General features: G+C 42.4%; 1 protein-coding gene across 2 annotated transcripts; it reads right to left on the reverse strand.

Moving 5' to 3' along the window:
* Positions 1-14: 14 nt before the first annotated feature.
* LOC112265232 (hydrolethalus syndrome protein 1 homolog) lies at positions 15-13,455 on the reverse strand. Of its 2 annotated transcripts, none has more exons than XM_024442362.2 (12): positions 13,230-13,455; positions 11,690-11,792; positions 11,422-11,538; positions 11,103-11,170; positions 10,736-10,977; positions 10,552-10,607; positions 3,097-3,254; positions 1,685-1,730; positions 1,520-1,583; positions 1,352-1,433; positions 1,180-1,206; positions 15-260 (listed from the first exon to the last, which is right to left on the reverse strand). In XM_024442362.2, the coding sequence occupies exons 2-12, from the start codon at positions 11,787-11,789 to the stop codon at positions 135-137; spliced, it is 1,086 nt and encodes a 361-aa protein (XP_024298130.1). In that variant the 5' UTR covers positions 11,790-11,792; positions 13,230-13,455; the 3' UTR covers positions 15-134. The 2 variants fall into 2 exon arrangements, with proteins under 2 accessions (XP_024298130.1, XP_024298129.1); XM_024442361.2 differs by lacking the exon at positions 13,230-13,455 and adding an exon at positions 12,251-12,620.
* Between the last annotated feature and the right edge of the window lie 43 nt (positions 13,456-13,498).

A 13,498-nucleotide genomic window follows, 5' to 3' on the forward strand; every position in this document is an offset into this window, starting at 1 on the left:
CGTCATGTAACATATTCAATGATCCAAATGTTTGTTATGCCTTTTAATATAATAAATAAATGTCAATGATAAGATATGCAAACTGGTGATTAAAAGAGAGCCTATTTTGGGCGTAAAGTACATAAGGCCTAGAGTCAATAGTTGATTGGCGGTAGGAGTCCATTGGCCAAGTCATGTCGTATTTCCCATCTCAGGGCGGAGCGTTTCTTCTCTGTAGGCACCACGTAGGTGTTGGGCACAAATACTCTTCGAGGCTTCGGCTGGAGGGAGGGACATTACAAGATGTCAATGTTTTCAGTCATCGCTAGGTATTTACCCCCCCAGAAAAACATTGTATATATATTTTCTGTTAGGCCATGTTTGACATATGTCTGTGGTTTCCAGGGAGCAATGCAGCATCAGTGGTTTTACTTATTCAATTTCGAATTCTTTAATAGTGGACCCTTCCTTGAAGTAATCACTAATTTGTAATGACTGGAAAGGAGTCCCTGCGTTCACCTGTCCAGCCATTTGATTGGTTAATGATTAGTGGGTGTGGCTTGCGACCCAGTGACAGGTTTGAGTCAAACCTCTGAGTCAAAGAGGAGCCAGGTTAGGGAGGCAGGTTGGCTAGCGGGTATAAAACAACAGGTCCCAGGTTCAACACCTGATGCTGATTTTGATTTCTAACTCTCATTTTTAAATATCAGTGGGTTGGGCTTACAGCCATTAATAGTAAAAAGGTATGCCTGGTGCAAGTGGCAGAGAGTGTAACATGGGTTGCCATGCAGTAGGTCCCTGGTTTGAATGTGAGTCCCATATTATACATTCTCTATTAACTTGGATTACTTGACTAAAACCTAATGTGGTTATGCCCTCAACAACATTGAATAAGAAACTCAGATCTGTCTAAATTAGGGGAGAGAAGGGAATCAAACACAAATACTTTGTCCATTTGCCTTACAGTGCACAGAAATGTGTCTTAACACACACTTTGGGCATCAAGATACTGAAAGCAATTTATCTTGGAATATTGAACATTGACATGCATAATTTATGCAGGACTATGTCAAACATGGCATGGACAAATGACATTCCTTTTGGGGGGGAAATCCCTTTTAGGAAATTTCTGACCTGAAATAATTAATGACAGAATGGTTACAAGATTATACAATTCTGTTATAAATTAAGCATACTCACTGGTAGAGGTTGGTATGCGAGCTGTTCCTGAAAATACAAAGAGTGATTCATTCAGACATTATGGTCATGCATCATTACAATTAATCATGATTTGTCCACTACATGCAAAAAGGTGGTCTTGAAATAAAGTATGTAAGCCAACTGAGTTTGTTATGGAGAAGGTGTTTAATACCCTGATTTCCCAGTGCAGTGCTTTTCTATCCTTCTCTCCTGGCGCCTTGAACATTTCCCAGTCCTGCTTGTACTGGAAATACCTTTGGAAGATGGGGAAAAATATTAAATGTAGCACAGATCCACAGCAGTAATCTTTCAAAAGACATTTTGGTAATTATCCTCTTACTTTGCCACTGGGTCTGTCTTCTTCAGATTTTTGGTGTGAGGATGATCCTTTACTGGGCGGATAACTGCAAGAGCAGACATGAGTGGCTACGTTTAACTGGGGCACATTGTAACAGGACAGATTGCAGTGAGCACGATGACATGTAACAGCAGTGTGGGTACTTACACGACTTGGGCTGGGGTCGGATGTCAATCTCACTCCGAGATCTGGCCTGTAAGAGATTTAAAACGACATTTGTTTTCAACAAACATACATGTATACGTTGGGAACGATTGTCAAAAAAGATCCTGGACGTGAGGATAAATGATTTCTTCCGAAAACATCAAACTCTACCTCTTCAAAGAGTATTCTAAATAATCCCACAGCACCACCCCCCTTTTCGTGAACTAACACTTCCCCTCTTACTAGCTGACTTTGCTGATAGCTACTTTGAGAAAAATGTTACTATGACTGTGTGGTTGTCCCACCTAGCTATTTTAAGATGAATGCACTAACTTAAGTTAGGGAGGCTGTGAATTTTCGCAGCTTTTTGTTAAAAATCGCACAAGATTTCAACGTCCTGCTACTCATGCAAGGAATATAGTAAATGCATATGATTAGTATGTGTGGATAGAAAACACTCTGAAGTCTCTAAAACTGGTTAAATCATGCCTGTGGCTATAACAGAACGTGTTTAGGAGACAAAATCGCAAGGAAAACTGTTCACCAAAAACACAAAAAAAATATCCATCCGCCAGTCTCTGTATTGTCTATGGCAAGGGAAAATAGATAGAGCCCCGTTTACAATGCCTACAACTTCCACACGATGTCGCCAGTACTGGCAATTCAGTTGTAGTTTATCCTTGGTGGGATGACGAATAGGCACTTCCTGTCTTGGGGTCCACCGAAGGAAGTTATGAAAGGGAGAATATGGACGATGATTTCAAGACTTGCTCCTATCGAATACAGATCGCCCCGTGATCAATTTGATCGATTATTAACGTTTATTAATACCTAAAGTTGGTTTACAAAGGTAGTTTGAAGTGTTTTGTCAAAGGTTATAGGCAACTTTTTTAATTTAAAAAAACGCCGTTGTGTTTTGAAAAGGTGCTTTTTCCTGGATCAGACGGGCGTTCATAAATGGACATTTTGGGTATACATGGACGGATTTAATTTAAAAAAAGACCCAATTGTGATGTTTATGGGACATATAGGAGTGCCGGCTACGCTAATTATTTCTGTTTACGTCCCATTTGGTTATTTCGGGGGTTGCATGCTATCAGATAAAAGCTTCTCATGCTTTCGCCGAAAAGCATTTTACAAATCTGACATGTTGGCTAGATTCACAACGAGTGTAGCTTTAATTGAGTACCCTGCATGTGTGTTTTAATGAAAGTTTGAGTTGTATCGAGTACTATTAGTTGGCGCTCTGAAATTTCCGCTGATTTGGTCCCTGTACAGGGACAGCAGCCGTAAAAGGTTTAAGTTGCTCTGTATAAGAGCGTCTGCTAAATGACAAATGTAAATGTACCCATGTTTAATTTTCTTAGATTAATAAACAAAACCGATGTTGGCTCTCAAAAGGCAAGAGTACCCACCATGCCTCTGATGTAGGCTTTGAAGGCACTTGGGAGACGGTCTGACTCCGACCTGTCACTCAGACTGCCTGCTTCATCACTCTCCAGCTCCAACTCCTGATGGGTGGACATGGACACATGAATCCCTCCCAGACGCTCCCCCGGCCCACTCACTGCACCTGAAAGGAAGACATAATGGGGACACAATTAACACGTTAGCCTTAGTTACCACTGTGTAAGGCCATAAGCAATGCTAGTAAGGGCTAGACAGGTGTTGCATGATCACTGAGCTGGACAGCCCAGTACATCTCACATTTTAGTTATACAAGTGCTGCAAGAGAGATTAGTTCTATGCACTGTATCAGTGGTTCCCAACCAGGGGTATTAGGACCCCCTAGGGGTACTTGATAAGACTCATGAGACCATAGGCCTACTGCTAAAATGCACAAGCAGGAGCAGGCCTTACTAAAAATCGACCTGGCCCGGGTATCCTGGAAGAATATTGACCTCGTCCCGTCAGTAGAGGATGCCTGGTTGTTCTTTAAAAGTGCTTTCCTCACCATCTTAAATAAGCATGCCCCTTTCAAAAAAAAATTGAACTAAGAACAGATATAGCCCTTGGTTCACTCCAGACCCGATTGCCCTCGACCAGCACAAAAACATCCTGTGGCGTACTGTACTAGCATCGTATAGTCCTCGCGATATGCAATTTTTCAGGGAAGTCAGGAACCAATACACTCAGTTAGGAAAGCAAAGGCTAGCTTTTTCAAACAGAAATTTGCATCCTGTAGCTCTAACTCCAAAAAGTTCTGGGAAAATTGTAAAGTCCATGGAGAATAAGAGCACCTCCTCCCAGCTGCTCACTTCACTGAGGCTAGGAAACACTTACCACTGATAAATCCACAATAATCGAGAATTTCAAGAAGCATCTCTCTATGGCTGGCCATGCATTCCTCCTGGCTCCCCCAATCCCAGCCAACAGCTCCGCACCCCCCGCAGCTACTTGCCCAAGCCTCCCCAGCTTCTCGTTCACCTAAATCCAGATAGCAGATGTTCTGAAAGAGCTGCAAAACCTGGACCCGTACAAATCAGCTGGGCTAGACAACCATCTTACTAAAATTATCCGCCGCCATTGTTGCAATCCTTATTACTAGTCTGTTCAACCTCTCATATCATCTGAGATTCCTAAAGATTGGAAAGCAGCCGCGGTCATCCCCCTCTTCAAAGGGGGTGACACTCTAGACCCAAACGGTTACAGACCTATATCCATCCTGCCCTGCCTTTCTAAAGTCTTCGAAAGCCAAGTTAAACAGATCACTGACCATTTCGAATCCCACCATACCTTCTCCGCTGTGCAATCCGGTTTCCAAACTGGTCACGGGTGCACCTCAGCCACGCTCAAGGTACTAAACGATATCATAACCGCCATCGATAAGACAGTACTGTACAGCCTCCATCGACCTGGCTAAGGCTTTCGACTCTGTCAATCACCGTATTCTTATCGGCAGACTTAACAGCCTTGGATTCTCTAATGACTGCCTCGCCTGGATCACCAACTACTTCTCAGATAGAGTTCAGTGTGTCAAATCAGAGGGCCTGTTGTCATGACCTCTGGCAGTCTCTATGGGGGTGCCACGGGGTTCAATTCTCAGGCCGACTCTTTTCTCTCTCTGTGTGTATGTATATATATATATATATATATATATCAAAGATGTCGCTCTTGCTGCGGTTGATTCCTTGATCCACCTCTACGCAGACAACACTATTCTGTATACATCTGGCCCTTCTTTGGACACTGTTAACAAACCTCCAAACGAGCTTCAATGCCATACAACACTCCTTCCGTGGCCTCCAACTGCTCTTAAATCCTAGTAAAACTAAATGCATGCTCTTCAACCGATCGCTGCCCGCCCGCCCAACTTGCATCACTACTCTGGACGGTTCCGACTTAGAATATGGGGACAACTACAAATACCTAGGTGTCTGGCTAGACTGTAAACTCTCCTTCTAGACTCATTAAGCATCTCCAATCCAAAATGAAATCTAGAATCGGCTTCCTATTTCGCAACAAAGCCTCCTTCACTCATGCTGCCAAACATACCCTCGTAAAACTGACTGTCTTACCGATCCTCGACTTCGGCGATGTCATTTACAAAATAGCCTCCAACACTCTACTCAGCAAACTGGATACATTCTATCACAGTGCCATCCGTTTTGTCACCAAAGCCCCATATACCACCCACCACTGCAACCTGTATGCTCTCGTCGACTGGCCCTTGCTACATATTCGTCACCAAACCCACTGGCTCCAGGTCATCTATAAGTCTTTGCTAGGTAAAGCTCCGCCTTATCTCACTCACTTATCCCACCCGTAGCACGCACTCCAGCAGGTATATCTCACTGGTCATCCCCAAAGCCAACACCTACTTTGGCTGCCTTTCCTTCCAGTTCTCTGCTGCCAATGACTGGAACGAATTGCAAAAATCGCTGAAGTTGGAGACTTATATCTCCCTCACTAACTTTAAGGATCAGCTATCTGAGCAGCTTAATGATCACTGCAGCTGTACACAGCCCATCTGTAAATAGCCCATCCAACTACCTACCTCATCCATAGTTTTTATTTACTTTTTTTGCACACCAGTATTTCTACTTGCACATCTATCACTCCAGTGTTAATTTGCTAAATTGTAATTACTTCGCTACTATTGGCCTATTTTATTGCCTTACCTCCTTACTCCATTTGCACGCACTGTATATATATATTTCTATTGTGTTATTGACTGTACGTTTGTTTATCCCATGTGTAACTCTGTTGTTTATTGTCGCACTGCTTTGTTTTATCTTGGCCAGGTCGCAGTTGTAAATGAGAACTTCTCAACTGGCCTACCTGGTTAAATAACGGTGAAATAAAAAATAAAAAACAGGGGGTACTTCAGGGGTACTCCGGGCAGAGCAAATTCAGTTGGTGGTACAGTAATCGAAAAAGGTTGGGAACCACTGCAATGGATGACATGACTTTCAACAAAAAAATTCAGGCAAGGTCTTTCGCCTTGTTCTCTTGTACAGGGTGTCAGTCTATTATGCACACACTTGGACTAAGGAGATGTTACCTATAGAAATTGTATTTTCATTCTATAGAGAGAATAGACCGGGTATACAGTTTACCCCTTTTGTGTCTTCTGTTATCCTCCCACTCTTCATAAGTCTTAGTAGACTTGGAATCAATTAACGTAATATCTTTATTGCCCGCCAGCGACTGCAAATCCTCCCACTCCTGCTCATCCTCTGCTCCTTTCTCTTCTTTCCTATATCCTTCTCCAGTGGGCCTCTCATTGTCTTTGGACTCAGTGAGAGAACTGTCTTCAGGATATGTCCCATCTAATACTGCCTTGTCATTTTTAGTCTGAGCCAATGTATAGTCATCTTCACAGTAGTTCACATCAGTGCGGTCTTTGCTCTCCAATTCAACAGGAGGATGATCTTCACAATATGCCTTATTAGAGAGGCTTTGACTTTCTTCCAACTTCGTCCTCAAACCGGTGTCCTCACAGATCTGTAGATCAGTGGTATCCTCCTTACCGCCAACATCAAAATTGGCGAGCGACTGGTCATCCTCATCGCCATATTGCATCTCAGAAAGGCCCTGGCTTTCTCTGTCAAACTCAGCTATGGTACTGTCGTCTCTATAGTCTTCTCCCTCCCGGTCGTCCTTAGCTGAAGAGTCTGGCCTGTAGGTGCCATAACCAGATGTCAGTAAGCTCAGCGCCGGGCTCCCATCACGAGTGCTGTAACCCTCCTCATCAATCTTTTCACCCTGCTTAGCCCTTTCTCCTCTACACTCCTCCTGTTCGGTTTTCTTTGGACGCTCCGTGACAGGTGGCTCTGCGACAGGTGGCTCCTCTTGTGTGTGTTCAGTGGTTCTGTTGGGCTCTGCATCTTCCTGCTTGTATTGCTCAACCTTCTCCTCCTCCTCCTCCCCGTCGGACCAGAAAGCAGAGTTTAGGGAGCTATTCCCGTCCTCACTCTCTTCATCCCACTGACTGTCGTACATTTTATACATGGTAGCGAAGGGTAAGATGTCTCCTTAGGCTGCTGCTGTAGGGAGTGTGTGGTGATCTGCAGAGGCAGATGGCTAAGGAGTAGTGCTAAGAGGATTATTCCCTGTGGTCTCAATGTTGCTCTATACTGCCACCTGTTGAAGGCTGGTCGCCAGAGGAACTGCAACTCCACAATGCTGTGTGATGTATTCCTTCTCAGCAGCTTGTCCAAAAAGTCCATGGATAGTCTAGCACTAAGCTTTGTTTGTCAATATCAACAGTGCATTTCCAATAGCGCCTAACGAACCTATTCACAGTTGAATAGCTTGCGACATTTGTTTCCAAAACAGACGCGTCAAACATTTCCAAACCAACAATCACAAAAGATAGGCTTAGCTTGCACGTTAAACAGGTATTATACTCACGGTCTCTTTTGTCAGCAGAGCTGCTTTGCTCCAGGTGTCTTGATTAATCCATAACATGTAGAACTTATTTACTTAAATGTAGTGGCTTTCAAATAGCCATGGGAAAACCAGTTGAAAGATTTGAGTCGCAAATCCATAGAAAGTCAAGAATCCAATGGCTTGATGAATAAAACAAATGTTTTATATGTTGAATCCAAAATAATAAGTGCAAGGTAAACAAAGGTTACAATATTCCATTTAAGTTAAAAGATCAAGGTAAGACGTATGTGGGTCCCAGTAACCCAAACATTTGCCATGACTAGCAGGCCCTACTTCTCATCTCAAAATACCCAATTAACATATCTGTGCGGGCCCGTCCATACTTTAATTCTGGCTAGAGGGTGTAATTGACCTATTCTCATTCAAATCATAAGACCACATCACCAAATTAATTACACACATTAAATTAATTACACACACCTTATTTAGAAATGAATTTAAGTTATTCTAAATGGAACAATATGACCTAATAAACAAATATTTGCATAACCAAAGAAATAGAAACTGGCTCCAACAACAGGCATCTGAAAACTAAATACAATTATATACCCTGTAGTTTGGATCCAGGGTGCTGATGGGCTGAAACAGCATTTCAGCCATGTGTATATCAGACAATATACTTGTTTACTGTTCTATTTATGTTGGTAACCAGTTTATAATAGCAATAATATACCTTGGGGTTTGTGGTTAATGACCAATACACCATGTCTAAGGGCTGTATCCAGGCACTCAACGTCGTGCCTAAGAGCAGCCTTTAGTCGTGGTATATTTAAGCAATAAGGAGTTGTGGCCAATATACCACCCATAAGGATTGTTCTTAGGCACGACAAGAACTGGTTTCCAACATAAATATAACAGTAAACAAGTAGTTGCGTCATACCCGTGGTATATTTAAGCAATAAGGCCCGAGGAGGTGTGGAATATGGCCAATACTCCACTGTTAAGTGCTGTTCTTAGGCACAACGCAACATGCCTGGACATAGCCTGTAAGCATGGTATATTGGCCATATTTCACAAATCCCCGAGGTGCCTTACTGCTACTATAAAATGGTTACCAACATAATTAGAGCAGTAAAAATAATTGTTTTGTCATACCCGTGGTATACGGTCTGATAGAACACGGCTGTCAGCAAATCAGCACTCAGGGCTTGAACCACCCAGTTTAATGCTTGATATAAACTCAGCAAAAAAATAAACGTCCTCCCGCTGTCAACTGTGTTTATTTTCAGCAAACTTAACAAGTGTAAATATTTGTATGAACATAAGATTCAACAACTGAGACATTAGCAGAACAAGTTCCACACACATGTGACTAACAAATGAAATAAAATGTCCCTGAACAAAGGGGGGTCAAAATCAAAAGTATGTCAGTATTTTTTTTTATACCTTTATTTAACTAGGCAAGTCAGTTAAGAACAAATTCTTATTTTCAATGACAGTCTAGGAACAGTGGGATAACTGCCTGTTCAGGGGCAGAACGACAGATTTGTACCTTGTCAGCTCGGGGGTTTGAACTTGCAACCTTCCAATTACTAGTCCAACACTCTAACCACTAGGCTACCCTGCCACCCCAGTATCTGGTGTGGCCACCAGCTGCATTAAGTACTGCAGTGCATCTCCTCCTCATGGACTGCACCAGATTTGCCATATCTTGCCATGAGATGTTACCCCACTCTTCCACCAAGGCACCTGCAAGTTCCCGGACATTTCTGGGGGGAATGGCCCAAGCCCTCCGATACAACAGGTTCCAGACGTGCTCAATGGGATTGAGATCCGGGCTCTTCGCTGGCCATGGCAGAACACTGACATTCCTGTCTTGCAGGAAATCACGCATAGAACAAGCAGTATGGCTGGTGGCATTGTCATGCTGGAGGGTCATGTCAGGATGAGCCTGCAGGAAGGGTACCACATGAGGAAGGAGGATGTCTTCCCTGTAACACACAGTGTTGAGATTGCCTGCAATGACAACAAGCTCAGTCCAATGATGCTGTGACACACCGCCCTAGACCATGACGTACCCTCCACCTCTAAATCGATCCCGCTCATTCCTTTGACGATCAACGCGAATCCGACCATCACCCCTGGTGAGACAAAACCGCAACTCGTCAGTGAAGAGCACTTTTTGCCAGTCTTGTCTAGTCCAGCGACGGTGGGATTGTGCCCATAGGCGACATTGTTGCCGGTGATGTCTGGTGAGGACCTGCCTTACAACAGGCCTACAAGCCCTCAGTCCAGCCTCTCTCAGCCTATTGCGGACAGTCTGCGCACTGATGGAGAGATTGTGCGTTTGTGGTGTAACTCGGGCAGTTTTTGTTGCCATCCTGTACCTGTCCCACAGGTGTGATGTTCGGATGTACCGATCCTGTGCAGGTGTTGTTACACGTGGTCTGCCACTGCGAGGATGATCAGCTGTCCGTCCTGTCTCCCTGTAGCGCTGTCTTAGGCGTCACACAGTACGGACATTGCAATTTATTGCCCTTGCCACATCTGCAGTCCTCATGCCTCCTTGCAGCATGCCTAAGGCACGTTCACACAGATAAGCAGGGACCCTGGGCATCCTTCTTTTGGTGTTTTTCAGAGTCAGTAGAAAGGCCTCTTTAGTGTCCTAAGTTTTCACAACTGTGACCTTAATAATCTGTTAGTGTCTTAACGACCGTTCCACAGGTGCATGTTCATTAATTGTTTATGGTTCATTGAACAAGCATGGGAAACAGTGTTTAAACCCATTACAATGAAGATCTGTGAAGTTATTTGGATTCTTACGAATTATCTTTGAAAGACAGGGCCCTGAAAAATAGATGTTTCTTTTTTTGCTGAGTTTATATTGCTAAAATGCAGTTTCAGCCAATCAGCATCCAGGACCCCAACTGCCCAGTTTATAATGGCCAACATACCACACCCCCCTGGGCCTTATTTTAAATATAGTATTCCTAAGCCTTTTTGCATAAATAATATCATGCATAACATTGAATTACCGGAATCTTCACTGTGTGTTGATTCATCGCAGATGTGAACTTGGCCTTGATGTTTCCTTTAGGAAGAAACAGAGTAAGGTTGATTCAAGTATCCTCAATAGCACACGTGATCATTAGTCTTTACAAAGCCGCAAACGTGATCATTATAGTCTTTACAAAGCCGCCTGATGTAAACTTACCGCACCTAAGGACTTTCCTCTTGATTAAGGGTCTCCCATGCGCTCCTGTGTCTCGGTCTGGTGTGGATGACTGACTGACAGCGAACGATAACTGCTGGAGGTCAGTTAGGTCTGGATCCACTTCCAGCCTATTAGGGGCTGTTGAGGGGCGCTGGTACTTGGGGGCAACAGAGTGCTGAGTGTAGGAGTCATACTCCTGTCTGGCACCATAGTTACTGTTGTCTCTGCTGTATGTGGAGGTTAGCACCTGGGTGGAGCACAGAACGAAGTAACATGCCATTCTAGTATTATTATTATTTTTAATAAATACAATACAGCTAGCTTATCTGCTGGATGAAGGGGGACTGAATGATTTGGGACAAGAATATGTACCCGTCTTTCATGGTGTGATGGACCATCCTGGGCAAACACATTTCTGAAGGCTGCAGTGTTATCCTGTACTGTTAGGGGGGGGAAAACAAGGAAATTCAATCGAGACTCGAGAGGAACCTCACTGCTCATCAAACGGTGCAACCAACACTTACTGACCAGGGCCCACTTCCCCAAAAGCATCTTAAGGCTAAGTTCATCATTAAAACCATATAGGAACCCATGGCTCTACGATGAACTTAGCCTTAAGAAGCATTTGGGAAACCGGGCCCAGTTATATTTGATTATGTAGTGGACATGAGAACACGTACAGTGATCTTACCTTTAACCTTGGTGACTGCAGGAGGACTTTTGAAGATGGTGCTTTGAGATCTTGTCGAGTTCAATTCACTGGATGAGTGGCTCTTAGATTTTTCATGTCGGATCAGTTCATCTAGATCTATATATGTACACACACACAAAGTTGCTTCTCCACCAATCTGACAGCTAACTTGCAGAGTGAAAGTGACAAGACATCCCAGTTATTTCAGATTTAGTCAGCATTTGGTCATCAAAATGTAGACTTATATTCGCTAATTTTATCAACCCACCTCTTTTGAATTCACGTAGTCTGTGTCTTGGTATGTTGTTGTAACCAAGTGCCTCCAATTGGTGTTGAATTTCATCTTCTGAGAAATCCAAGTTTTCCATTTCCTGAAAAATAATTGTCCCGTAAATGTTATATAAGCAAAAGTAAGTTGTTGGACAATTAGATGGATAGCTAGATACTGCTAGATAGATAACTACGTGATCAATTATGGATAGGAGAGAATAATGATGGAAGCGATTGATTAAAATCAGCAACAAGTTGTTAGCTACCATCAGGCTAGACAACCACCAACCAAACTCTAGCTACAATCAATCAAACGTTCATGATCTCTTCCTTATCTAGATAGCCCAAATCAACCAAAAGGACACATACTTCTAATTTTGTATGCAATCTAGCAGCTAACGTTAGCTTCAAATACATGTTAAATGAGCCAATGTCCAGCTAACGTTAACTAGCTAAGTAATATAACTAGCTAGCTAACTTAGCAGGATAACAAAGACAGCAGTTCAACACAACAGGCCATTTTGCCAATGCTAACATTGATTGATAAAATGGGTTTTACCTATAGAGTGTGAGCTTCTTAGTTTAAATGCGTAACGTTAGCCACGTCTGTTTTGCAACACAAGTATTGAACTGAAGAAAAAAAGTCTTGAACCGAACCAGCTAGCTAGTTACTGCTTGTACTTACAGTACCAAGACAACAACACAGCCGTTGTTCGAAAAAAAAAACAACGTGCTTTAAAAACGACGCCCTTTCTGATTTTTTTTCGGTGGATTTGACTTGGCCCAGAAATATCGTCGCCTTGTGCAAGGAAGACCGTGGGGATACCCTGGCAATGCAGTCAGTGCCTTTGAAGATGATGCCATTACAAGATTTTGTCTGAAATGTTTGTGTGCTCGCCAGTTTACAGTCCTTAGTCATCCCTATGGAAAAATGAATGGGGAAAGAATAGGGTTTTGGAAAAAACGCCCAAAATAAATTCTGAAGTTAACACAGGATTTTTTCAAATTTAAATGTTGTATTTATTTAACCTTCATTTAATTAACCAGGTAGACTAGTTGAGAACAAGTCTACCTTTACAACTGCGACGTGGCCAAGATAAAGCAAAGCAGTGCGACAGAAACAACAACACAGAGTTACACATGGAATAAACAAGCGGATTAGGAGCCCTAATACATTTTATTCTATGAGATAATAGCATGACCATTATGATTTTTTTTAAATTATTGCATAGGTTATTCAAAATTCCCAAAAAGTCATGGTCGTTTATGAAGACTATCTCATAGAACAAAATGTATAAAAACTTTCTTATGCCTGTTTATCACAGACCTTATTTTAGGCGTTTATCCAAAATCCTACAAAAACGCCATTAATTTTCCTCACGAACCATGGCGGAGTTAGTACATACATAAAATACGCCATTATATACTGTATTTCTCTATTTGAGATAGCTACATAAAAAGAAGCATTAAAGCAAGTCAATCAAAATCGATAATTTAATCAGTGGGGATGTGTTTTTTGAATAATAGATCTCACTCACGTTTATCTATTGTAGGCCGACGCCTACGTGATGTTCCCACAATGTCCAAAATCAAATCAGGCTGACAGATTTAAATTAATTTTGCTCTCTCATTTACAAACTCTATGTTGAAGAAATATTGCATTGATGATTGCAGCAGCAACATAATTTATGCTGTATGTTAAACCTGTGCAGAAGTAGGCTAGGTTTTGTCCTATGCTATTTGGGAAATGGTTGGATTTTTTTATTTAAAAAAAATAATACAATTTGTAACAAACTGTTGGAATAGA

This window comes from Oncorhynchus tshawytscha, linkage group LG02 (genome assembly GCF_018296145.1).
Source record: "Oncorhynchus tshawytscha isolate Ot180627B linkage group LG02, Otsh_v2.0, whole genome shotgun sequence".
Taxonomy (NCBI): domain Eukaryota; kingdom Metazoa; phylum Chordata; class Actinopteri; order Salmoniformes; family Salmonidae; genus Oncorhynchus; species Oncorhynchus tshawytscha.

What these genes read in the sequence shown, in the direction of transcription:
- LOC112265232 (XM_024442362.2), bottom strand. Translation starts at nt 11,789, where the DNA reads ATGGAAAACTTGGATTTCTCAGAAGATGAAATTCAACACCAATTGGAG. An exon ending in CATCACACCATGAAAGACGG is followed by an intron (nt 10,978 to 11,102) that starts GTACATATTCTT and finishes TGCTCCACCCAG; the next exon opens with GTGCTAACCTCCACATACAG. An exon ending in CACTGCACTGGGAAATCAGG is followed by an intron (nt 1,207 to 1,351) that starts GTATTAAACACC and finishes TTGTATTTTCAG; the next exon opens with GAACAGCTCGCATACCAACC.